At 46.8% G+C, this 27,792-nt stretch overlaps 1 protein-coding gene across 1 annotated transcript; it reads right to left on the reverse strand.

Annotated features, from left to right (window-relative positions):
- Positions 1-263: 263 nt before the first annotated feature.
- Positions 264-27,709, reverse strand: WDR89 (WD repeat domain 89). The gene is made up of 2 exons (XM_054972317.1): positions 27,678-27,709; positions 264-1,817 (listed from the first exon to the last, which is right to left on the reverse strand). The coding sequence occupies exon 2, from the start codon at positions 1,775-1,777 to the stop codon at positions 611-613; it is 1,167 nt and encodes a 388-aa protein (XP_054828292.1). The 5' UTR covers positions 1,778-1,817; positions 27,678-27,709; the 3' UTR covers positions 264-610.
- Between the last annotated feature and the right edge of the window lie 83 nt (positions 27,710-27,792).

Here is a 27,792-nt window from a genome sequence, read left to right on the forward strand (position 1 = left end):
AACTTATGCTATAATAGAGTTGGTTAGTCTTCCCCATCCTGTTTTAAAATAGTGTTTTTCGAGGTATTTTAGGCACCATCATGGTGTGTGTTTGTGAGTGTGTGTGTAAGAGAGAGAGAGAGAGATAGAGAGAGAGAGAGATGGCGTGTTCTTAGTGTTTGTTTGGCAGGATTTTTAGTATGATTATCCCCGACACCAAGTACAAGCACTACTTTAAAAAAAAAAAAGAAGAATTTACATTATTTATATTTTGTCTTTCTCACAAAAACTTAAGTGGCAAAATAAAATTTTGAGCCTGCGGAAACATGGATGGAAAGATAACATGCCATAAGAAATATGGAGGGAAAGGTAACATGTCGGCAGAAAAACAGTTCTTTAGAAAAATTTCTTTGGCATATTTTCTCTTCTTGAGGCTCCAATCGTAAGTACATGATAAAGGAAGGAAGATAAGGCTCCACTGCCGCCAATGGGATGTTTCTGAGTAAACGTGCTCAGGATCTGTGGGGTGTGTGTACAAAAGTTACATTTGGCAACCACATCAGCGAATAACTCAGCACGTCTTTAAAGTCTTAACACTTAAAATGAATCACAAGTGGACTTCTCCACAGCTTCAAAACGTTCGTTTCTTCTTGCTGTTGAAAGGGATTTGGCGAACTTTCACTCGCCGGCGAACAGAGGAAGCCGTTTTCATTGAGGCCTTCTTTCCAAAGGCCTTCTTCTCCACTGCTCCAAGTTTCCATAGCAACAGCTGAGCATCCTCTCCCCCTGTCAACAGAGACTCATCTGCCATGTCCCAGTAAAAAGAGCGGACTGTTGCCGAGTGTCCTCTTTGAAGGGTTGCCACTGGACTCAGACCATCAATACCACAGCCCAGGAGATGGAGGCTTCCTGTTGATTCCCCTCCAACAATGAAAAGGTGGTCCGACTTCTCATGATAGAGGCCACCAATCAAGTAGCTCAGCTTAGCCTCTCCTAGACTGACCACTTCTCTAGCGTCTGGGATTTGCAACAGTGTGATTGGCTCCTCGGTATCCAGCTGGGCAAGATCCCACCAAGAAAATCCTTCATCGTGTGTCATGCAGTAGACCTGCAGAAAACCTTTTCCAGACCATCCAACAAAACTGACTGACGAGCCTGAATTACAAGTCGACATCAAAGCATCATCTTCGCTGTCCTGGTCAATGTCAAAGACGTTCACCAGCCCATCAGTTGACCCCGAAACTACCAAGTTCGGTTTGCTGGGATGAAAAGAGATTTTCGTGATATCGTCGTTGTGAGATTCTGAATACACGCCCAGAGGGCTTTTGCTGGAAGGCACACTGTTTGTGCCACTTCGGGCATCCCAGAAGGCCATGAACACATCTTCTTCCACCTTCTCTGTCCCAGCACAAACAATGAGATCGTTGCAGTTGACATCGAAACTAATGAAGACGTTGGAAGGATAGCCACAAAACAGCTGGGCTGCCTCTGACGAAGCTAAACGTGTATCCCAACATTTCACCGTTCCGTCACTGCAGGCTGAAAACAGCATGCCTTCTTGCTCGTGCGCAAACCTGACACCGCTGAGCAATCCGGGATGGCTACTGTACTCCCGTAGCAAATTCAACGTCTCTCTGTCGTAAACACCAATTGATTTGTTGGACTGGGAGACAGCCACTAAATGGCTTCCTCCTCCTCCTCTTGAAACGTCTATGTCCAATAAGTAAGTTGGGTCTTCCGTTAGCATGTACCGTCTTGCTATTTGGAGACTGGAAAATTGCTCTCTGATCTTCTCCATAGCAACTGTGGCTAACTCTGCTTCCAGAAAAGGTAGAGGTCTGCAACAAACCAGACAAATAACATTGCCAGAGTTAATAATATCTATAGCATACCCCAAAGGGGGGGGGGCGCAGAGGTTGCAATTTTAAGCTTGTTTATCCTAATAATAGCTAGGCACAGGCATGGTCCAATATCGGTATACCGAAGAGCCACTTTATTAATCCAGAAAAGCAGGAGATGTGTTTTTCTCCATAAACCAATCTTTCTCAGGCTCCAGAATAAAACTCGGTACCATCTAGCAGTGAGAGTTTCAAGTTATAGAGCGCCCATGTTGGTACATTACATACAAAATCCAAGAGAGACATTAGCCCAGTGGTACTCACTTTGTAGTTTGGGGAGAGCCACATCTGCAGTTACCAGCAACCCAAAAAGCCACATGGGCTTTTTTTGGCTCTCTGGCATGAGGCCTGCACCTCAGGGAGGCTCAAAGCTTAACCCATTCCCTCTGACAGCGGCTGTTTCAAGGTGCGAACCAGCTGCCGATCACAAGTGCAGACAAGGGCCTTACCCACCTTCCTGAAACATGGGGCAGGTGCCACACTGGGGAACAGTATTCACAAAAGCCGCAGGAGGCATGTTGAAGAGCCACGTGTGGCTCCTGAGCCTCTGGGTGAGCATCACTACATTAACCAGGGCTTTTTTTCAGCTGGAATGCACTGGAACGGAGTTCCGGAACCTCTTGAAAATGGTCACATGGCTGGTGGCCCCGCCCCCTGATCTCCGGACAGAAGGGAGTTTAGATTGCCCTCCGTGCTGCAGTAACACTTTCTGTTAAGAGAGTTTTCTGAATACAGTGCCTCATGAAAGGTTTACCGATCCTGCTATGATATTATATTTCGTCATGGTGCTTGGACTTCCCCCTGCCTCCCCCTACCCTGCTGTCACTCTTTCAGAAACATTTAAGATAAGCTGCATGATTAGATAATAATAAATCATTGATACATGATTGGAACAGCCAAGATCTTGTTGAGATGTTCAGTGATGGAGTCATAATGGTCCGGCAACAGGAATGCCTGAGTAATGAGGAGTGGATAGAAGCAGGGCTTTTTTTCAGCTGAAATGCGGTGGAACGGAGTTCCGGAACCTCTTGAAAATGGTCACCCGGCCCCCTGATCTCCAGACAGAAGGGAGTTTAGATTGCCCTCCGCAATCTCAACTCCCCTCTGGCTGGAGATCAGGGGGTGGGGCCACCTGCCACGTGACCATTTTCTCCAAGGGCAACCCACTGAGTTCCACCACCTCTTTTCCCAGAAAAAAAGTCCTGACATGAACGCATCCGAGTATGAAATACCTCCCCCGCCCGCTGCTCCTTTTTTCATTCTCATAAGTGTAGGAAAACTTTTACCACAGCTTAGCTTGGGTTCCAGTGACGCAAGAATTGGTCAACGAAGATGCAAGACAGCATTTTTCTAACGGGTTATCTCATCAAAGGAATTGGGGGAGGGGTTGCTTTGTAATGTATTAAAGGGCTTTGGGAAGAATTGAAGAGAGTCATGCAAATTACTCCAGTACTCGGTAAGAATTCTCTCCTTCACCCCATTTCACAGTTCAAAAATGCTTCAGCATATTTCTAAACAGTAACATCCATGGGTAGATTTTTCTAAAAAGCCTGCAGTGAAAAAGCTTAATTCCCAAGTCACAAATAATCTCACGAAGCCCTTTTGCCGCAATAATATCCTGTGACAAGGAGGTCCCCAGGTTAACTTTCTGCATCAAAGCGGCCCTTCCCAGCACTTTTGCATTATTGTTCCTGTTTTAACATCAACATGACGACACCAAGTGGAAACTGTTTTTCAGCCAAGGGACAAGAAAGTACCCATTTCCTTTCGGCTGCCTGTCTGTAAGCAGCAAAACAACGGCGGCCTAAGCTGCCCAGCCTCACTGCCCTAAATCTGTCCTTTGCCCAAGCTATTAGTGATGGAATTACATAAAGAGCACGCCCAGCCCCTAAATACCGCTCAGTAGCCTGAGCATTTCAGAAGGCACGAACTGGGGCTTCCCTGGGATTTCCAGAACACACAAAGCTCCGGGGAACAATGTCGTGCCTCTTTTAGTATTAGCAACTTCTTATTCGCTTCATTTCCCTTGTTTTGCTAAAAATGTTGGGAGTATTTCATTTGAGACTGCAAATGCACAGAGTAAGGGCTGACTGGGCAGATTCTAGGTTGGGGGGTGGGAGAGGCAGAGAGAGCCCAGGGCCCCCTCCCCTCCTCTGCCCACCACTGAGCTCCCTTTTCCTGCCCCCCACATGCCTGTGTGTCTTCTTTCCACTGGCTCGTGAGCCGTCCTACCACCTTCAAAGCTGCCCGCACACCCTTTCCCTGATGGTGCCAGGCAATGTGCAGCTGGGACCACTGCCGCTGTGGCCACACAGAGCACTGCTGCCCGTAAAACCCACCTGCCCTTCCCCTATGATACTAGGCGGTACACGTGGCAGGGAGAAAAGGGGCAAGAGCGGATGGGGAAAGGCCTAGAAGCAGCGGATGGGGCAGGCACACAGGCTGGGGTTGGCAAGAGCATGCTCCAGTCCTGGCACTTGCCCCACCTCAGGGCATGTCGTTGCCAGCCCTGAAAAGTGAGAAAAGGAGCTTGCGAAAGAATTAACTAATTTATTTGTTCGTTGGATCTCTTATGCCATACGATTACATTTTTCTTCTTCTTTCTTTGCTCCATGATCTGCCTTGAATCTCAGGGAGAAAGGCGGGCTATAAAATAAGCTAAAATCAGTCTTACTTACTACATTTATTACCCAACCTTTCTCTCCAGGTGGGGACCCAAAGCAGCTTACATCGTTCTCCTCTCCTCTTTTTTATCCTCACAACAACCCTGTGAGGTAGGTTAGGTTGAGAGTGTTCAACTGGCCCAAGGTCACCCAGCAAGCTTCTTAGGGGTTTAACCCTGGGTTGTCCTAGGTGTTAATCCAAACCAAGGCTTCTCAAATGGCAATACATTAATTGTGGGAAAGATCAAGAATCCAGTAGTACCTATAAGACTAACAAAATTAGTGGTAGGGTTTGAGCTTTCGTGAGCCACTTCTTCAGATACAGCTATAATATGAGTCCATCTGTCCTTATATCTTGGAGAGTGGAGTGATTACAGAATTGCAACTGATGACAAAGCTCAAGACAATGCATCCACCTGGGCCGTTTCCAGATGGCTTACCTGCCTCCGGAACGTTGCGCCATCTTGTGGGGAAAACGCGAAATATCGCGTTTTCTCGCGCGAGTTTTGCGCGACGTCGTGCAAAACTCGCGTGAGAAAACGTGATATTTCGCGTTTTCCCCACAAGATGGCGCAACGTTCCGGAGGCAGGTAAGCCATCTGGAAACGGCCCTGGACTGAATCAAGACCTTGGCTTCCTGTCTCATTACCAGTGCTGATTTCTCCACACCCACCACCCCTCTGCATACCCCACCCTATCCAATCACGCCTGCCATTGTCATTTACCAGCTATTATCATTTGGCTTCTGTAATCACTCCACTCACCAAGATATAAGGACGGATGGACTCACATTCTAGCTGTATCTGAAGAAGTGAGCTGTGGCTCACGGAAGCTTATACCCTACCACAAATTGTGTTAGTCTTATAGGTGCTACTGGACCCTTCCTCTTTTCTACTGCTACAGACAGACTAACACATCTACCCATCTTGATCAAATACATTAATTGTCTCTCAGAGTGCAATTCAGCATTACCAAGAAAATTAAGTAGATTTAGACTTCCCAATCCCCCTTCATAAAGCTAATGCACAGGCAGAAAGGATCTTCCAAGGGTCTATTAAAGTTTTCTTTCATCAGTCAAACCTCCCCTGCAAATGCCCACCTCTGTACCCAGTGCTTTTGGTTGACTTCCCCCCCCCATCCCACCCCAGGCCCCCAAACCAGAATCAAAATCAACCTGGGTGGAGGAGAATGGTGAGAATCAGAGAATTGCTGGAGCCTGGAAGGATAAAGTGTTTCAGCCTCCCACAAAGCCTCCTCCTCCTCCTATTACCAACAGAGGTTGAAGAGCCAGAGTGGTGTAGCGGTTAGAGCATCGGGCTAGGATCTGGGAGACCCAGGTTCGAATCCCCCATTCTGCCATGGAAGTTGGCTGGATGACCTCACACACACCCAGACTAACCGACCTCATAGCATTGTTACGGGGATAACATGGAGTAGAGGAGAGTTATGTAAGCCACCTTGGGTACCACTGGGGAGAAAGGCAGGGTCTAAATACAGGGAATAAAATAAATAAGTCTCTGACTGCTAGCAACAGTCTCTGTCATCAGAAATGCAGAATTACTTTGGACTCATTAGATCCGCTAACCAATCTCACAACAATGGATGCTGGCTGAGGTGAAATTCCATTGCCAATAAATATCTGGGAGCTCTGGACTTTTTTTTTGTCCCCCACTTTGAAATATCTGGAGACCCCCAAGATCAGTGGGCCAGGAGTTAAGAACTCCCTCACTAGCTTACTATCTTGGTACTGCAAGGAACTCTATATATGCTCTGAGGAATCTGCTACAATCTAGATAAAGTGTACTTAGCTGAGTTGGTGGCAGAGAGTGCCCTCAAGACATAGCTGACTTATGGCAACCCCTGCTGGGGCTTTCATGGCAAGAGACTAACAAGAGGTGGTTTGCCATTGCCTGCCTCTGCAACCATGGTCTTTGTTGGAGGTCTCCCATTCAATTACTAACCAAGGCCGACACTGCTTAGCTTCTGAGATCCGATGAGATCAGGCTCACCTGGCCTCTCCAGGTCAGGTCACTTAGGTGCATTAGGCAAACTTTATTGCTTTTCTGTGTGTGTGTGATAGTGCGCTCTTATCTGTGTTTTGTCCCCTTTCCTAACCCTTCAGAATCCACCCACCATTTCTACTCTTTTTTCTATAATAAACCTTTTCATAAAGACATTTTTTGGCTTCCTTAATGCAGTACATTAATCTGAGATATTTCTCTGAATCTCTTCCCTACGTGCCAAATCACTTGAGCACGACATAGTTTGCTATAAGGTATATTCCAGACACCCCCCTCACCATTACTTTACTTGACCTTTTTAGACTTAAGATGATGTTTTCTCTTTTCCCATTGACCTCTCTCTCTCAACAGCTGAGGTTCCACAGAGACCAGAAAAGGAAAAATATACTGACAGCTAGTGTCCTTAAATCTTGGTAAATGTCTTTAGTTTTGAGGCAAGCAGCCTCAGAAAAGGCAGCCCGTTACACTTCTGTGTGAGCGGCTGCTCTTGCAATCAGGACACTGGATCGGAGACTCATGCAGAGACAGTGGGCAACCTCTTCCACGAGTGGTTAACTCTCTCTTTCCCATAAACTAAAAGGGAAACATGTCTGTCCTTTGAATTCAGTCAAGGCATTCTCACAAGTTTCAGAAATGCTTCCTCAGACTTGCTCAAGGGTCCTTCTGGTCATTTGGAAACAGAATAAATCTGGAATTCTTCCTACGGAGTATTGTATATCTTTATGTAAAAATTAATTTCCGTGTTTTCTGGAGCAAGGTTTGCATGTCCTTGCCATCATACGGGAAAAGGCAATATCCCCCACTATGGGGTAATAGCCTACGATGCTATATTTTTGTCGACTGCCACGTCTCATCAAATCGTGTCAGGGACACCCAACGAAATGTCAGCCGGTGAAAACGAAGTCCTGAGCCTCCGTAGGAATGCCCAGCTGAAGGTTACATAAACAACCCAGGCAAGTTCTCCAGGGTGTAGCCGCCAGCTCTTCCCCTTCGTAAGAGGAAGTCGCTGCTGGGTTTGGAAGGGAGAGTTTGAATAGGAAGTAAAAGGAGGCGGCTTGAGGGAGAAATAGGAAACTGTAATCTCCCAAGCCCAAGAGGAAATGAAGAATCGGGAAACAGCCACTTGCAAACTTTCGCAAGGTGGGTGGGTGGGGCTTGCAAGCCCAGCACCCAAGCCCCCAGGTGCCATTCTCACCCCCTAAGTCTGAGTCCAGGGTCCCTCTTCAGTGCAAGAACCCCTTATTCTCTCCTTTCACACTGTCAAACTCTTCTAAAGGGGCAACCATATGCTGCTCACAGGAAAAGACAAACTTGCTGAATAGGTGGCCAGATAAAATCTATGTGGCCCTGAGCAGTAGACGCCGGCTTGCAAACCAGGAACCACGCCCCCCCACACCTTCTTCGCCACCACAGCATCGTGCAGCGCATGCCCACGGCCTCAGGCAGAGGGGAAAGGGAGTGAGACGGGACCCAGCTTTTCCTTTCCCTCTTGGCTCAGTTTCCCAGCATTTGGCTCGATTCATAGAAACATAACAACAACGACATTTGATTTATATACCACCCTGCAGGACAACTTAACGCCCACTCCGAGCGGTTTACAAAGTATGCCGTTATTATCCCCACAACAACAACAACACCCTGTGAGGTGGGTGGGGCTGAGAGAGAATTGAGGGAGCTGTGGCTGACCCAAGGTCACCCAGCTGGCTTCAGGTGGAGGAGTGGGGAATCAAACCCGGCTCTCCAGATTAGAGTCCCGCCGCTCTTAACCGCTACACCAAACTGGCTCTCATAGAGCTGGAAGGGCCCCAAGGGTCATCTAGTCCAGCCGCTTGCAGCAAGTTCACAGCTCCCTCCCCCTCTCTGCCTTCACCCCTCTATTCCTCTGCCCCCCTCTATTCCTCTGCCCCTTCCATGCTTCCAGTCCCAGGTCCCTCGAGAAAGCTGGCTCTCCTGAGATAATGTCATCACCATCACCTTGCAATGGAAGTGGCACCCCCTGAAGAAGACGGGGACGCATCTCCTGTTGTCAGGGCAATGGGAACACTGGCCCCCATCATGAGGCTGCTCCTCATTTCATCTCCTCACCCATCTTCACATCCAGGCCAGCCCCCCACACATCCGTTCAATGAATGTCCTAACTGTTGATCGTTATCATATTTCGCTCAGCGAACGTCCTAGCTGTGGACTACATCGTATTCGCGTGCACTGCGTAATTCGCCTTGGCTCTCCGTGAGAAAGGCGGACTACAAATGAGCAAACAATCACACACCTTCCCTCCTAAGCCTGGTTTGCCAAGACATTTCAGGCCACAGTTTAGAGCTTCGCTTTATGCAGGGGCAGCAGTTTGCAGCGAGGCTCCCGTGATGCAAAAAATGCAGTCAGCACCAAAAAAGGATGGGCGGAGGGGGGGGGTGGATTTGCAGGTCCATGAGTCACCAGCTTCTTCCAACTCAGCAGCCCCTGATTCCAGGGAGAAGGTGTTGGTTGTGCACCAGGTCACCCAAGCTTTCAGGTGTGTTCTGCTTGCACTTGCACAGGACATCTCCAAGAAGAACTTGTTTACGGCGTTCCGATTCGCCCCTCTCCCATCTCTTTAATTCTCCATTCCATAAAGGGGATGCAGAATCCTGTTCACTTTTTTAAAAGGGACAGGGGCACCCACTCTAAGCAGCCTGCCCAATTGACCCCTGGGGTTCTAACGTAATTCGGAATATAAAGATATGTATTGCAATGTTCAGCGTTTGACACATTAGTTATAAACAGCATTTCTTGGGCTAAAGAGAGACCCGTGAGTCATTTTTATTCCTACAAGGTTTTCAAAAATAGCCCGGTGATTCATAAATTACATTCTTCCACCTCCTCTTAGAGAATCTTTTGGCAAGGATGTGATTTTGCATCTCTTTTTGTATTATCCCCAAGAGCAATGCCACGGGGCTGTGTACCCCCTAAAGAGCAAAACCCACAAAAGAAAACAGAGAAAGATTCTTATCTGTATCAAGAATTGTTAACATCTAGCCAGTAATGCTTTCTTCATCCTGTTCTCCCTCTCTCTTCCCTTCCTCTTCAGCTCATTCAGAAAAGTCTCAACAAAAATCTTCTTTAATTATCATCATGCCCCCACCTCCTTTAACTACTTTTCTGCATGTCTCAAGCTTCTAGTCCTTAGTTTTAAAGGCTCCTCACCACCACTTACAGGCAGGATCTCAACTTACTGGGAGGCAGAACCAAAATCAGGCACAGGAAAGGGGGTGCCCTGGTGGCCACGATAATAATATAATATTCAATGTATATATCGCCCATCAGGACAACTTAATGCCCACACAGAGTGGTTTACAAAGTGTGTTATTATTATCCTCACAACAATCACCCTGTGAGGTGGGTGGGGCTGAAAGAGCTCTGGAGGAGCTGTGACTGACCCAAGGTCACCCAGCTGGTTTCAAGTGAAGGAGTGGGGAATCAAACCTGGCTCTCCATATGAGAGTCCTGCCACTCTTAATCACTACACCAAACTGGCTCTCCCAATCCCCAGCCTTTTGACACAACGAGATTGCAACCTTCCCAAAAAACTTCAAATATCTGAATGAACTGAGGTTTTCTAGAGTTGAGGAGTGCCCAACCTTCATAAACATTCTGTTGCACCCAAGAGCCAAGCCTCTAAAATTTTTGCATGGGGGGGGGAGTAGTTTTGAATTTCCTGCATTGTGCAGGGGGTTGGGCTAGATGACCCTGGAGGTCCCTGCATTGGGCAGGGGGTTGGATTAGATGGTCTGTAAGATCCCTTCCAACTCTTGATTCTATGATCTATGATTCTCTAATGGGGAAAAAATATCTCCCAAAGAAACCACACACACCAACAGTTTAATATTTAACATCCTTGAAGTTGGTGCACTTCGTTTTCCACATAATTCAAATAGTTTTCTCAATTCACACTGTGATTCAGAAAACCATAAACATCAAACAGTTTCCTAATGTTTTCAGATCCTATTTTTTTAAGCTACTGATAGGTGAGGTTAAAGGTAAGTCCCCTGTGCAAGCACCGAGTCATTACTGACATGGGGGGGACGTCGCATCACAACGTTTTCTTGGCAGACTTTTTACGGGGTGGTTTGCCATTGCCTTCCCCGGTCATCTACACTTTACCCCCAGGAAACTGGGTACTCATTTTACCGACCTTGGAAGGATGGAAGGCTGAGTCAACCTTGAGCCGGTTGCTTGAACCTGGCTTCCACCAGGATCGAACTTAGGTTGTGAGCAGAGCTTGGGCTGCAGTACTGCAGCTTACCACTCTGCGCCACAGGGCTCTTAAGCAACCGATAAAGAGATAAACCGATAAATTATCCTCCTACTTATTACATCAACCTCCTCTTCTCCCACACGCTTCTAACTTTTAGCATACAGTATAGTTTGGTTATAATATCAATATTTTAAGAAAGCTGCAAACACAAGAAGGAGATCAGAGATTCTTCTTACAAAGACAAGGAAGGGGGGGGGAAACTCTCCACCCTACATGTGACTATATTCACATGCACATGGAGCTATATCATCAGTCCCTCTAGTACCGCATCTATTTAAACCAGCAATGGATCTCTGAGAGTCTTAGGCAAAAAAGGGTCTTTCTCAGTATTTCCTACCTAGCACCGCTGGAGCAGCCTGATTAATCTAGTTCGTTAAGCAGGGTCTCTCTGGGGACCAAGATCAAGATAATCCAAACTGTGGAATTCCCCATTACGATGAATGGATGTGAAAACTGGACCGTGAATAAAGCTGATAGGAAGAAAACTGATTCATTTGAAATGAGGTGCCGGAGGAGAGTTTTGCGGACCACGGATGGCCAAAAAGACAAATAAGAGGGTACTAGATCAAATCAAGTCTGATTTCTCCCTAGAAGCTAAAATGACAAAACTGAGGCTATCATACTTTGGTCACGTTATAAGAAGACAAGATTCACTAGAAAGGTCAATAACACAAAGAAAAGTGGAAGGCAGAAGGAAAAGAGGAAGACCCAAAACCAGATGGCTTGACTCAATAAAAGAAGCCACGTCCTCCAGTTAGCAAAATCTGAGCAAATCTGTTAATGACAGGATGTTTTGGAGGTCTTTCACTCATAGAGTTGCCATAGGTCGGAGGCGACTTGATGGCACATAACACACACACACGAGCAGGGTCAACCATGGTGTCATGTCTGTACCCCTACATCCATGTCATTGTTCTAGGTGGTGGACCATTGCTGATGCTGTACCTTAATTTCATTTTGCAAATGCTCTAACCATCACTTTCATTTCTCAAGCAGCCTGAGAACACAGCTGTCTTATCTCTTTCCTTTGAAGCTCACAGAAGTGACCTTGCACTATCTGAAATGTTACAGTTTACTCTTATGCCTTTTGTCCTGTCTAGGCGAATGTATAAACCCTAGAGGAAATTCCCAGACCCTTTCCTGCGCAAACCTGTGGTCTAAGTGGGAGGGGGGAAATGATTGAGTATTTAGAGCTGTACTCTGTTTACTGTTTACTGTTTTTAATTTGTTGTCAAACCGCCCTGAGCCCGTCTGACGGGGAGGGCGGTCTAAAAATGTAATTAAATAAAATAATAAATAAATAAATACTTTCTTCAAGTCTCTATTCCTACCAAGGAAGCATGTGCTTAGATGCTTTCTTGCCTCTGAGTAATTCTATGGACATATATATGAAAATGATTGGATTTCTGAATAAAACCATTTGACCAAGAGCTTGGATTTCTTGTTGCGATGGTACAGAGACCTGTCTGCCATATCCTGTCACCCATAGCCTGACATGGTTAGTACTTGAATGGGAGACTGCCAAGGAAGACTGGGAGGCAACAGCAAGCCAAATTCTGCTCTTCTCCTGCCTGGATCACCCCATGGATGACTCGGTTGTGACTCAATGACACACTCTTCTTTTTTGCCCTGACCTGGCAACCTAGGTAGGAGATTTCAGGAACTAAGAAAGGGCAGCCCTGGTTAGTTCCTGAAATCTCCTACCTAGGAGACCACCAATGAAAGTCTATGCAAAGGCAAGTGATGTTGAACCATCTCTGTTCATCGTGTGCTTTGAAAACCCCTTACAGGAGTCGCCATATATCAGCTACAAGCCGATGGCACTTTCAAACACCACTAGATCCGTTAACTGGAGAGGTTAGGGACTGATCCAAGGTCCTTCAGCATGTTCAGCCCATGAGACACAGGACTGCCTATACTCTATACAGGTGAGAGCAGATGTGCAGATTTAAGAGCGAATACAGGTGAGAGCAGACGTGCAGATTTAAGAGCAAATACAGGTGAGAGCAGACGTGCAGATTTAAAAGCGAATACAGGTGAGGGCAGACGTGCAGTTTTAAGAGCGAATACAGGTGAGGGCAGATGTGCAGATTTAAGAGCGAATACAGGTGAGGGCAGACGTGCAGATTTAAGAGCGAATACAGGTGAGGGCAGACGTGCAGATTTAAGAGTGAATATAGGTGAGGGCAGACGTGCAGTTTTAAGAGCGAATACAGGTGAGAGCAGATGTGCAGTTTTAAGAGTGAATACAGCTGAGAGCAGACGTGCAGTTTTAAGAGTGAATACAGGTGAAAGCAGACGTGCAGTTTTAAGAGCGAATACAGGTGAGAGCAGACATGCAGATTTAAGAGCGAATACAGGTGAGAGCAGACATGCAGATTTAAGAGCGAATACAGGTGAGAGCAGACACGCAGATTTAAGAGCGAATACAGGTGAGGGCAGACGTGCAGATTTAAGAGCGAATACAGGTGAGGGCAGACGTGCAGTTTTAAGAGCGAATACAGGTGAGGGCAGACGTGCAGATTTAAGAGCGAATACAGGTGAGGGCAGACGTGCAGATTTAAGAGTGAATACAGCTGAGAGCAGACGTGCAGTTTTAAGAGTGAATACAGGTGAAAGCAGACGTGCAGTTTTAAGAGTGAATACAGGTGAGAGCAGACGTGCAGTTTTAAGAGCGAATACAGGTGAGAGCAGACGTGCAGTTTTAAGAGTGAATACAGGTGAAAGAGTGAATACAGGTGAGAGCAGACGTGCAGTTTTAAGAGTGAATACAGGTGAAAGCAGACGTGCAGTTTTAAGAGTGAATACAGGTGAAAGCAGACGTGCAGTTTTAAGAGCAAATACAGGTGAGAGCAGACGTGCAGTTTTAAGAGCGAATACAGGTGAGAGCAGACATGCAGTTTTAAGAGTGAATACAGGTGAGAGCAGACGTGCAGTTTTAAGAGCGAATACAGGTGAGAGCAGACGTGCAGTTTTAAGAGCGAATACAGGTGAGAGCAGACGTGCAGTTTTAAGAGCGAATACAGGTGAGAGCAGACGTGCAGTTTTAAGAGCGAATACAGGTGAGAGCAGACGTGCAGTTTTAAGAGTGAATACAGGTGAGAGCAGACGTGCAGTTTTAAGAGTGAATACAGGTGAGAGCAGACGTGCAGTTTTAAGAGCGAATACAGGTGAAAGCAAACGTGCAGTTTTAAGAGCGAATACAGGTGAGAGCAGACGTGCAGTTTTAAGAGTGAATACAGGTGAGAGCAGACGTGCAGTTTTAAGAGCAAATACAGGTGAGAGCAGACGTGCAGTTTTAAGAGTGAATACAGGTGAGAGCAGACGTGCAGTTTTAAGAGTGAATACAGGTGAAAGCAGACGTGCAGTTTTAAGAGTGAATACAGGTGAGAGCAGACGTGCAGTTTTAAGAGTGAATACAGGTGAAAGCAGACGTGCAGTTTTAAGAGCGAATACAGGTGAGAGCAGACGTGCAGATTTAAGAGCTATTGCTGCTCCTTAATACATTTTCCCCACCCTTCCTTCAACCAGCCCAGAGTGGCAAACACTTTCTTCCCTTCGCCTTTTTATCCTCACAACAACTCTGCAACTAGGTTCAACTTAAAAAAAAAGTGCCACATGCGCATTTATACCCAACATCCACCTTACTTCCTGCCTCTCACAAACTTGGGGGGAGAAAAAACCTGGTCCAAGGATTAAGGGAACAATTTTTGTTGACATCACAAGCGCTAGCCTGTAGGTGCCTTCTGTGACCAGTTTTCCCATGGTTCAAGCCAACTACGTGGGGAACTTGCAGACCGCGTTTATCAGAGCTTTCCCCCAGGACAGAGACAAGAGATGTATTTGTATTGGACACAGCGACTGTGTTTTCAAACCACCTGAAAAAAATTCTACATCTCTCCTTGCCTCCTAGTATAATGAAATTCTTGCTGAACAACTGCTTGCTGTCAGCGTTTATCAGTCCCATCTGAGCCATGATTAACAACAATAACAAGTAACAATCTTGTAAGTGTCCAGGCCATAGTAGGTACAGAGATAAATATCAGGCAGAGACCCTGCACCAGCAAGCTTATATTCTAACATTATAATAGGAAAAGGAGAGGAGGCAGATCCGTCAAGGAAAATCTGAGTAGAGAGACAGCCTTCATAGAAACAAAGCAATTGTTAGAACGGGAAGAGTATTCTTTCCATGGGAAAAGCCCTGGCTTTAACTATCAGCATGCAATGCAAGTTCTCCCCCCCACACACACACCTTTTCTCATCACAGATTCATGTCAGAATCACAAAGAATCTGAAGAAGGGAAATTTTCATACCTTGAAACTTTCATTGATCTCTAAGGTGCTTACTGGACTCATAGCCGGCTGTTCTACTGCAAACCAACATGGCTACCCATCAGAAACTAGAGTTGTTTAGGTTGCATAGCTAAAAGAACATGATATAATCTTAAGCGTAAACTGCCTTATTTGAGAAAGGGGGGGGGATCCTCCAGTTTTGCTCAGGAGAGAATTTTTAATTTGTAACTATTGAAAGCAAAGATGAAAACAAATGCCACCTAAAGGAGAATACGGTGGGATTCAAGCAAGCCTCAAGGTGAAAACATTCCCAAGGTTGTATTGTCAAAGGCTTTCACGGCCGGAGAACGATGGTTGTTGTGGGTTTTCCGGGCTGTATTGCCGTGGTCTTGGCATTGTATTTCCTGACGTTTCGCCAGCAGCTGTGGCTGGCATCTTCAGAGGTGTAGCACCAAAAGACAGAGATCTCTCAGTGTCACAGTGTGGAAAAGGTGTTGGCAGTTCATTTATATCTACTCAGGAGGGGTGGGGTTGAGCTGAGTCATCCTGTAAGAGTTTCCCAGGGTGTGGAATGCTAATGGCGGGAGGCTTCACTGTATCCTGAGGAGGTTCTGAAAAACACCAGGCTAACAAAACACTCTATACCCGACAATAGTCCTGCAGAGAAGATTAGCACATCAAGTACCGATCCATATACAAAAGAACCTCCTCAGGATACAGTGAAGCCTCCCGCCATTAGCATTCCACACCCTGGGAAACTCTTACAGGATGAATCAGCTCAACCCCACCCCTCCTGAGTAGATACAAATGACCTGCCAACATCTTTTCCACACTGTGACACTGAGAGATCTCTGTCTTTTGGTGCTACACCTCTGAAGATGCCAGCCACAACTGCTGGCGAAATGTCAGGAACTACAATGCCAAGACCACGGCAATACAGCCCGGAAAACCCACAACAACCATTCCCAAGGTTGCCTCCAGTTTCACCTCTACACAAACATGCTGGACTGGACAGTACAGAAGGAAGCAGTCCTTCATGCACCTCAGTCCCAAATTATTTAGAGTCATAAAAGATCAGAATCAGCACCCTTCATCTCCCCCAAGGGCATGGGTAAGGCCTCCATTTAACTGTGTTCCTCTCAAAACATAAACGCATCCTGGTGGAGATGACACCAGCAGGAAATGGTGCAAAGCCAACAGGTAAATGCACTCGGCCTTCCAGAAAAGTCGCTGGGTGTTTATAAATAGTTGTAGAAACACATCTTCAAGTCATTGTCACCTCTGCTCAGATTTTTGGTGTAGTGCAGGGGTTAGAGCGTCTTTAGGACTGGAAAGATCCAGGTTCGAATCAGCTGCCCAGCTCCCTAGGAGAGTCACCTGGTCTCGGCCAAACCTACCTTAAAAGATGACTGTGAAAACAGAATGGGAGAGGGGAAGGGCTGTGGCTCAGGGGCAGAGAATCTGCTTTGCATTAACATGGTCCCAGGTTCAATCCCCAGCATTTCCTATTAAAGAACCTGATGTGAAAGACCTCTGCCTAAAACCCTGGAGCAACGCGGCCAGTATGAATCGACAACGCTGACTGTGATGGACGGAGGGTCTGTCTGATTCCGTAGAAGGCAGCTGTATGTGTTCATGTGAGAACGATACTCACTCTCTTGTCCTCCGCAGAGGAAGGGCGGGATAAATACATGACAGATAAAATCACTCTGATAACTAGGAGAAACAGCCCAGAGGGTGGAAGTCGTTTCTCACAACTTGACACAACGAAATAGCTCTTTTAAAGTCTCGGCATGACTCATCTTCCACATTTCATGATTTCTCCGGCTGGGCCTTCGAGCGATCTTGCGATTCCCACTGATATTACATAAACCAGGTTGCCAAGGCAATAGAACCTGAAAAAAAACCACACATGGCAACCAAATTCACATGGCACCACTAAAACGGAGATTTGGGTTGAAGCAGAGTTGTTTCTTTTTTTTACCTCTGAATCACTGGGGGTGAGGAGCCTTCAGTGAAACCCTATGCACAGTAATTCAGAAGTAAGTCCTGCTTCGTTCAGTGGGGCATACAGGCAATGAAGCGCGCCGCAACTTACAGCCCTGGGCACCTGCTGACCAACAGGCACAGTTACAAGAAGGGCCCAGGAGCAGGCACACAACTTAAGAATCAAAAACTCAAGAGACGTACGGATGACGTTCTACCTGGAAGGTCGGCAGGTCTGTTTTCATTTTGCTGAATCGCAGTTGAGAATCAGGCACAGAACGCTCACTGGCCCATAAGACTGGGAAAGGAGGCTTTAGCACATGGGAATAACATCGGATGAATCAGTTCACTCAACGCACAATTCATTTTATCAAGCTCATCCCACAAGGCACAGAGAAAGCCATTAGCTCCGATGGCTTCAAAAGGCAACTGGACCAACTGAGGAAGGAGAAGCCTGTAATGTACCGGAGCCGGTAAGATGTGTGAAAACGGCCATGGTATGCCATTTCCATGGCTCTATAATCCTGGTCTTCTTTGGAGGTCTCCCATCAAATTACTAACCAAGGCTGACCTTGCTTATCTTCCAAGATCTGCCAAGATCGGGCTTGCCTGGACTATCCAGGTCAGGACATCTTCATCATACACCTTGCTTATTTATCTCGTACCTTTTTATCACTCTCTTCCTCCAAGGAACTTGGCGTAGCATCTCACATTCCCCCCCAACTCCATTTTATCCTCACAACAACCCTGTGAGGTAGGTTCAACTGAGAAAGTATGACTGGCCCAAGGTCACCCGGCGAATTCCTATGGCAGAGTGAGGATCATAGCCCAGCACTCTAACCCAAGGTGCCCGCAACCTTTTCTAATTAAAGAGCTAAACGACCTCAAAATCCAGAGCGACAAAGAGCCAGTATTAGAAAGCCTATTTGTATAACTGAAACTAACAACTTAACATCACCGATAATTGACCTGCTGATTAATAACCCATAAAATTCCCACCCTGGTGGTTATGAGTCCTTTATTAGGAAGTGGCACGCTCAAGGTCTCGCAGGAAGTAATAAGTACACACAGGAGCCTGCCTGCATGAATCTGTTCACCTCTCTCATTTCCCTTTTTGGAAAGCATCTCTAAGAAGCCTTTTGAGACCCACAGAGGTCTTTGCCATTCCCTTCACATACTGGTTATTCTAGTCTCCCCTAACTGGCCAATTTTCCTTAAAGCTTTCATTCTCCTTTTAAAAGAACCCTATTTGGTTCCATAATGAGCCTGATGGAGCCATAAGGTTGCATACCCCTCTACTATATCCCGGTGGCATATTATTATTATAATGGATTGCATTTACTCCAGATCAGAAGAACGTGTCATGCCTTCATTAGGCCACTTGATGGCACTAAGCAGCCATCCTTCCGTGAAATCTCTGCCAGTCCTAAACTTTACCAGGGTGCTACGCTGGAGCACCACCTCTCAGCGGAGAGGCGGCCAGTTTCTGATGCTAGCAAAGCACCCACCTTTTAGTTATTTACAAAACGGAAATATTTAAAACAAATTTCCAAAACATGTTCTCAGCAGGGCATGTACATGTCAAGGGAGAACGCGTCCGTCACAAGGACTCCTGAACGGCACAGAGCGGGGCGCAGGCTCTGCACTCAGGAACACGTGGTACACTGCTTAGGGATGCCCAGCAGCCATGCAGCCATTCAATCCCACAGGTGGCAAGGCAAATTTCATGCAAAGAAGCATACCCAGTCATTGAGTGATTCCGCACACGTTGGATAATACACTTTCAATGCACTTTATCAGTCGTTTGAGGTGGATTCTTTGTTCCGCACACGAAAAAATCTGTTCCAAATTCAAGAGGACCAGCCACCAAGGATCAAGCCATAACCCCCTTCCTTCATTTGCACAACCCCACCTAAATTTCCATCTCTTTAAAATTTGACGTTTTGAGAACTGGTCCCCCGGGGTACTGTTATTAGAGTTTGTCCACCATGGCTCTCTGGGAAAGATGAACTTTGCACCCCTGATTTGACCGAGATGCTGAAAGCATTCTGGTTTTTCAAAGACCTTTTGCTTGCACCTGAAGAGTGTAAGACAATAAAGTTCAACTTCTGTTCATTTTCATTGGCCTCGCACAGGAATGGCTGATCTTCTCTCCCCCACGATGACTTCAACGTGTAATTTGTTTGCACGGAAATCATTGGTGCAGCGAAACAAACACCACCATGCCCAAATCTTGATACAACCACGAGAGCCAGCATGGTGCAGTGTTTTTTGTTTTTAAAAAAACCAAGTTTGTAGCCTATTGCAAGGTTTATTGGACAAGTTACCGTCTCTTGTTGCATTATCTACTTTTCTAATCCCATTTTCTTCATTGTTAATATAACCTCCGATACCGTTCTCCTTCCTCCCCTCTGTTTTACATTGTTTTTCTTACTTTTGCAACACTCATCCTATTGCATCGTTCCCTGGAGGTCTCATGCTGCCTGATTACATTGTTTTTATAACACATAGGCTACCTTATGTCTCAGCGAGAAGGGTGGGCTTAAATAAGCTAAATAAATGAGTAAGTAGTTTGTGTTACACCATGGCCAGGGACACCCAGGCTCGGCTCCCTACTTTGCCATTAGAGTCGCCAGGTCCCCTTGCCCTCCTGGCGGGAGGGTGGGGGACCCTAGACTTACTTTACCAGTGCAATGATGTCACTTCCAGGAAGTGACATCATCCTGCAAGACTGAGAGCATGCCTGCGTTTTGCTGCAGGCTGATTTGGGCCTCAAATAGGTCAGCCTATTTGGGGCCCAAATCAGCCTGCTGCGAAGCACTGGAGTACTTTCAGGATGGTGATGGAGGCCTGTTTTCTGCCTTTCCCCCTCCAGCCAGGTTAGCTGTGGCAGGGGGTAAAAGATGGGAGCAGGAGATCCCCCGCTCCCACCAAGGGAATGGGATCCCTATTTGCCATGCAGTTCCCTGAACATAAGACTCAAGAATCCTGCTGGATCATGTCAGCGGTCCATCCATTCCTGCATCCTTTCTGACTCAGTGGCTGGACCGTTACACAGGAGGGACAAAAACATGGCACAGGGGCTGAGGCCTTCCCCTGATGTTGCCTCTTGGCAGTGGTATTCACAGGTTGACTGCCTCTGTGCATGGAGGTTCCCTTTAATCTGAAAACTGCTTTGGCCACTAAGAGGAACAGGATGCTGGACTAGATTGACCACTGGTCTGATCCAGCGGGGCTCTTCTCGTGTTCTCAATCACCAGGGCTAGTAACCATTGATGGAGCTCTCCTCCATAAACCTGCCTCATTCCCACTTAAAACAACCTCTACATCCCCTGGCAGCGAAATCCACCGTAAGCGCTGCAGTCCTAAACACAATTACTCTAATCTAAGCCCATTGATTGCAGTGGGTTGAGACTGGAGTAACTCTGCTTAGGATTGCACTGTTAGTTACGCATCGAAGACAGAAATATTTCCTTTTGTCCCTCTGGAATCTATTGCCCAGCAGCTTCACTGAGTTCTAGTATTATGGGAAAGGGAGAAAGAAGTTATCTCTACTGACTCTCTCTGCCCCACGCATACCTTTATAAACCTCTATCATGTCTTTCCTTAGTCTTAAAAAAAAATGGAAAAGTCCCAAACTTTCCCATCTTTCCTCATAGCAAAGGTGTTCCGACCTCTTAATCATCTTGGTTGCCTTCCTTTCTACCTTTTTTCAGTTCTGCGATATCCTTTTTGAGATATGCTGACCAGAACTGTACAGAGTGTACCAAATGGGGCCGGACCGTATCTCTATACAAGGGCATTACAGTTTGGGCATTTTATTTTCAACCCCTTTCCCAATAATCCAGTATGGTGTTTCCCTTTTTCATCACCAGGTGACCTTCGGCCTAGCCTACTTTACAGGGTTATTGTGAAGATACACTGGTGGAGCGCTGAGATCACATGTTCTACTCTTGTGCGCCTTCATGAAAAGGTGGAAGCAAATATGTAAATTTTTTATAGCTGTAAACAGGGCTGGATCTATGTTTGCCAGTGCCCAGGGCAACCGAAGTCCGGCCCCTCGTCCGCGTGCACAGCGTGCACGCGCTCCTGGCACTGCATGATGACGTCGCTCCATGACATCATCACGCAGGCGGCACGTGCAGCCCCGCAGCAAGCCGGCTGTCCCGGCGCACCGCAGAGCTGGCGGCGGCAGTGCGAGTGGCTGGGAGGCCACCCGCACCATTCGCCTGCCCCGCAGGACAAGGGGCGGTCAGCTTGCCACACGCCCCTTGTCCTGCTGGGCAGGCAAATGGCGTAAATGGCCTCCCAGCCACCCGTGCTGCCTTTTGCCTGCCCAGCAGGACAAGCGGCATGTGGCAAGCCGGCCGCCTCTTGTCCTGCTGGGCAAGCAAATGGCGCGGGTGGCCTCCCAACCACCCGCACTGCCACCACCAGCTTTGCAGGACAGGGGGCGTGCTTGCCACTCACACGCTCCTGGGGTGGCAGCTGCACCCGGCGCCCCCTCTTTGGCGGTGCCGGGGGCAGACTACCCCCCCTGCCCCCCGTCGATCCGGCCCTGGCTGTAAATATATTTTGGAGAGGGGCTATGGGTCACGTCCTCCAGTTTGCAGGATCTGAGCAAATCTGTTAATGATAGGACGTTTTGGAGGTCTTTCATTCATAGGGTTGCCATAGGTTGGAAGTGACTTGACAGAATAACATACACACTATGGGTCTGTGGCAGAGCCCCTGCTTTGAATGAAAGAAGTCCCTTGGAGTCTCCAGTCTTGAAAGCATCGCATTAGCTGGGGCTGCATAAGATCTTGGAATCCTGCTGTCAGACAGAGGGAATACTCCTCGCTTAGAGCCAAGCTACAAGAGATGAATTACACGAGGCAGAGCACATGAAGGGAGTCGCAATGTTAGCCAGGAAGCTGAGTTTTAAAAGAGATCGGAAGGCTCTGTCAATTTCCCCTCTCTACAGCCCCAGGAGATCCCTGCTCAGAGGGTTTGTTTATTTCCTCTTTGCCTCTCAAAAGGGGAGGTGAAACTGACAGAGCCTTTCAGAGGCAAAGAGGAAATTAACAAACCCTCTGAGGAGCCATCTTCCCTGGCTCTGTGGAGAGGAGAAATTGACAGAGTCCTCCAATCTCTTTTAAAACTCAGCTTCCCTGCTAACACTGCGACTCCCTTCACATGCTCCTCCTCATGTAATTCGTCTCTTGTAGCTTAGCTCTTAAATGGCTGAGCGGCCTGATTCAGTATAAGGTAGCTGCATACGTCACAGCGAGTAAAACACACTCATACGGCCTTACCCAGTACAGCTTTCTCCCTCTTTGCAAACCACAGGGCTTTGCACAATTAAGAAAAACATGGATCCTCGGAATCTACCCGCTGCTCTTTTCAACCCTGTGCAAAAGTAGGAATATCAATCTGGCACGAACTTCTTTGCCACACAGTGACTATCGCATTCTCATGGCTAACATATCGTTCCCCAATTCTGCCAGATAAGCAGGACCTCGAGATACCTTCTCTTGCTTGTTGTGTTCATAACTGATTGTTTACATGAGCCATTTGCTGGTCCCAAGTTCAATCGCCAAGTCTGTAATGCTGTCAATTGGTTTGTCGCTTATCAGTTACAAGGTACTTCCCACTGGCCTTCATAAACACTTTCGGCACGTGCCATGGCATAAACCAATAATAGCCATAATCTTGGCAATAAGTGCAGACTTTGAAACAATCCGGAAACGAGAGAGCCCTCTGAGGTGTGGAGGAGACAGAGCTATCGCTACATGTTGCCTTAATAATTAATAAAACATTTTTCACATGCGAAGTTCTTCACAACACACGTGTCATTTGTCCTCACAAGACGTCTGAGAAAGATCATTACATTTGTTGTCTACCAAAGGCCGAGTGACTTCCCCAAACCCACTTGGCTCACCAGAGATTTGAACCAAGGCATCAGACGTTATTTTCCAGGCACACCTAGACACTAGCTCAGACCAGACATCACACTTTAACTACGGTTAGCTTGTGAAACCAGGATTTGGTTCACAGACAACTGGTGAAATCCTGCGCTGCCTCAACAAGCATTCGTTTCATTATCTTCTCTCTGCAGGACAAGCTAGGATACCTTTGGGCAGAATCTAATGAAAAGGTTCAGGTAGCAAGTGATATGAAATACTCTCCCTGGGACTGCAATGAGCTGCTGTCAGACTGAGTAGATGATACCGACCTCGATAAACCAAGAGCCTAACTCTGTCTCAGAGCCAAGCTGCAAGTGACTCCCGACACGAGGAGGACAAGTGTCCGTTTCCCAAAAGTTTTGACAGGAAGTGTAGACGTCTTGTCTGACTGCCGCTGCCAGCTCAGCTCCTTCCCAGCCACTGGGGGCTGGAGTTTGCCAAGGAATTCACATAGATAACACCATAAAACTCGTCCAACTTGCAGAGTTGGAGGCACAGCGCCTGCATAGAGATTGCTAGTATTTACTACATACGATTATTACAACCCAGCGTGGCACTGGCAGGGTGCAGGGAGCTCACCTTCTCCCAGCCCAAGGGCGCCCCTGGCCGTTGCTGCTGCTCCAAGCCCCCTTACACTGTTTCACCACCAATTTGCAAAGCTGCCAGCAGCTGGGACAGTAGGGACCGCTCTGCTGGCAACGGTGCACCCCTTCTGGCCCAACTGTTCTCTTCTTCCGGCTGGCCGTTGAGAGCTCCCTGCCTCCTGTTGGATCCCATGCAGCTCTCCGGCCCGAGACAGGGCAGGAGGGGAGCCGCAGAGGCTTCCTCCGGATGATGAGGCGGCGGCAGGCAGGGCCCACAAAGGCCGGGCGGGCTGCGGTGGGGGTGAAGCAGGTGGAGGGCGGGCAAGATTAGGGAAGCTTCCTGCCCCACCTGCCGCCGCGTGGAAAGCTTCCTGCATGTGTCCACATGTCTGCATCCACGTATCATATGACATTATAGTCAAAGCTAACCATAGTTAATAAACCAACCGGATCTTTATTTGATAGTCTGCAATGATAGTTAGCAGAATGGCCTGCAAGTTAAGACAATCACACTAACTGTAGGTAGTATAACCATGGTTATACAACCACATCAGATCTGTGCTGTAATGGAAGATCTCTGCCAGTCACTGCCAATACTCAGGGCCAAAACAGATACTATAGCAGACAAGAAAATCGTACCCTTGCGCCTAGTTCTTGCCATAAGGTCTACAACAACAACAACATTCTATTTATATACCGCCTTTCAGGACAACTTAACGCCCACTGAGAGGGCTTTACAAAGTATGTTATTATTATCCCCACAACAAAACACCCTGTGAGATGGGTGGGGCTGAGAGAGCTCTGCGAGAGCTGTGACTGACCCAAGGTCACCCAGCTGGCTTCGAGCAGAGGAGTGGGGAATCAAACCCGGCTCTCCAGATTAAACTTCTGCCGCTCTTAACCACGACACTAAACTGGCTCTAGAGAAATTTAACATGTCGTGTGTATTTCAGAGCTGCCATGGGTGAGGCAACTACCAGAAGGTCATCAGCTGAGACCAATCAAAATGTTTCACTAAGTGTTACCGGGAGGGTAAGGGAACAGACCTGCACACAAGACTGCCACTTTCAGCAGCAGCCCTCCACGTACCTGAATGCCTCGTTCCACCCCAAGTCTACAGACAATATTAGCAACCATACAGGTGCTACGGGCAACATTGGTACAAGTATGACATTTGAATACCACCATTCTGCCCCAGCAATCGAGATTTATGCTACCTACAAAATAATAACATGGCAAAAAGAGAAAGGCTGGGCAGAAGGAAACAACACAAATTCAAATGCTAACTCTTAGGTAACTCACAGCACATTCCTAAGAATGTATTTATTTACTTACTTATTTATTTATATTCAATTTATATTCCACTCTCCCCACAACAGCAGGCTCAGGGCGGATTACAACTGACATACTGTTTAAAATTACATTACACAGTTTATACAATTTAAAACCATAAAACTTTTAAAATACCGTAACTACAGTGTGTGTGTGCGCGCATGCGCACACGCGCGTGAGCGCCAACCAACCACCCTTTAACCATCTCCAGAGCATTGTGGCAGGGAATATGTGAGAAATGGAGGGTGTCACTAGTAGGGAGGGCATGTGTTATGTTCACCTGGCCAGGGGGCACTGCCTAGCATCGACCATATGCCTGGCGGAACAGCTCTGTCTTACAGGCCCGGTGGAAAGATAACAAATCCCGCCGGGCCCTGGTCTAATTGGTCAGAGCGTTCTACCAGGTTGCGGCCAGGACCGAAAAAGGCCCTGGCCCTGGTTGATGGCAGGTGGGCCTCGGATCTTTAACAGATGTTTATCACTGGAACGGAGAGTCCTCTGGGGTTCATAGGGGGAGAGGCGGTCCCGCAGATACGCCAGTCCCAGTCCACATAGGAAGAAGTGTTACTCCAGTCTAAACTCACTGAAATAATTATCTTTCAGATAATGGCAACTGTCTCAAGAAAAAAGAAGAGGCACAGCTGCAAACAGCAAGCCAGGTGGATGGAGCAGGCCTCACTCTTTTTGCTGCAGTGAAGTTGAACAGCCAACAAAGGGGAGGAGTTGTGGGAGGGGATGTCGAAGTTAATAACGTTACGATATTATTTTCCTACTTCTTCCGATCAACCTTTTTCCTGGGAAATGTACAAAAAATATTGTTTATTCACCACTGGGTTATGATTTCATGTACAGCTAGATGTTACTATACTAAGCTAAGAAGAGTAGCCATTTGCACATACTTAACAAACACCGGTCTAATAAAGACACGTGGATTACCCTGGGCAGGGCAGGGGGGGGGCAAAGAACACAGGTTCTTTTTAGCATGGTTCAGCATTTGGTGGGCATTCTGCATGTTTGCAGAATATGCCAATCGCAGAATATACAAGGAACCCAGGCAGATCATGAGAGGGAGGGCAGGAAGGGTTACATCAGTGCTTAGTTCTTGGCTTTGGGGTCAGGGAGCAATTTTCCCCAAGCCAGTTTAGCTGTGAATTGTGCATTGTGCAGGGGGTTGAACTAGATGACCCTGGAAGGTTCCTTCCAACCCTATGATTCTGTGATTCTATGATTTACCTTTTACGATTTCTGGATCAGCCCTTATGCCTATATCTGAAGAAGGGAACTCTGATTCTCAAAGGTGCTACCGGACCCAAATCTTGTCCTTTTGGTTGGATGCTGAAGTCTCATTCTGGGGAGAAGCCAACTGGGGCTGATTTCCTCCTAACATTCTGCTTCCTGCTCACATTGCTTTCTGAAACACATGCAAAGACCTCTAAAATTGTAGGGATGGGGTCTCAGGTGCTTCACTAACAAGTTGGGGATCATAGACTTCATCACCATTTTTGCCTCATATATTATCTGCTGCTTTAAATATGTACTCCTATGTACAACCATCGCTCCATGCTGTCTAATGTTACTCCTAGAATTGATTATGTTTTGCTTCAGTATCTCTATTACGTCTTGGATCCTTGCTAATGCTATGTCTTTAAACTTGTATATGTTTACTTTATGGTATTGTATTGAAATGTACTTACTTCATACTGGTTGTATTAACCTCATACTGTGTAATCCACCTTGAGTCTCAGTGAGAAAGATCCAGAGGAGTTAGCCGTGTTCGTCTGTAGTAGCAAAATAGAAGAGAGTCCAGTAGCACCTTTAAGACTAACCAACTTTACTGTAGCATAAGCTTTCGAGAATCACAGTTCTCTTCGTCAGAGCTTAAAACTTATGCTACAGTAAAGTTGGTTAGTCTTAAAGGTGCTACTGGACTCTCTTCAGTGAGAAAGGCGGACTATAAATGATGTAAATAAATAAAAATAAATAAATACTAATTACAGGGAGAGGTACCCCTCATCAAGAACATACTCCCTTCTCGTCCTTTCACTGGATCCATTCTATCCACCCCCATCTCTTCTCGGTATGTCACCTGATCTATTTTTTTTGTTATTTAATTCAGTTACTTTATTTATAGCCCACTTTTCTCACTGATACTCAAGGCAGACCACAGTGTGTGGGTCAGTACAGCCAAATTCAAAAGACATTTCAATAAACAGCGTAATAAGGTTTATAAATGCAAACTCGCAAAGGTTTAAAACCAGGAGGAATTCAATACAGAGCAGAAGAAATGTTGAAACAGGGCACAAGTAATTCTAAGCCTGACACATCAAACGACATAGAAACTCCTTTTGCAAACCCGCCCACCTTCTCACAACAGCAGCGTCAGAAAGGTGTACAAGAGCCCAGGGATTTGTGCAGTTTCTTTTACCAAATTAAGTCATACCTTTTAGGGATTTTATCGTTTATCAGAAGGGGAGACGTGATCTATCACAGTTATACAAGGGAAACAGAGGAGGAAATTTTGACCCAGTGTAAAGGATCCTGCAGGTGTAGGAAACTCATTCCCTGGGAATCTAGCTGGGTCTTTAAGGTGCTACTGGACCCGAATCTTGCATTCTCACACAAGGGCAGCCATTCGCACGTACTTAGCGAACACTAGCCTAGCAAAGACACGTGGGTTACCTGGCGCAGAGAAGCGCAGCTCCGATCCTCCCTTCCTGCTCCTGCAGCCACCTCCCACCGAGCCCCCATTGGCTGCTCACGACAGGATTGCGGCCCGCCTCAAAGACGCTAAGCT

This window comes from Eublepharis macularius, chromosome 2 (genome assembly GCF_028583425.1).
Source record: "Eublepharis macularius isolate TG4126 chromosome 2, MPM_Emac_v1.0, whole genome shotgun sequence".
Classification (NCBI taxonomy): domain Eukaryota; kingdom Metazoa; phylum Chordata; class Lepidosauria; order Squamata; family Eublepharidae; genus Eublepharis; species Eublepharis macularius.

What these genes read in the sequence shown, in the direction of transcription:
- WDR89 (XM_054972317.1), bottom strand. Translation starts at nt 1,777, where the DNA reads ATGGAGAAGATCAGAGAGCAATTTTCCAGTCTCCAAATAGCAAGACGG.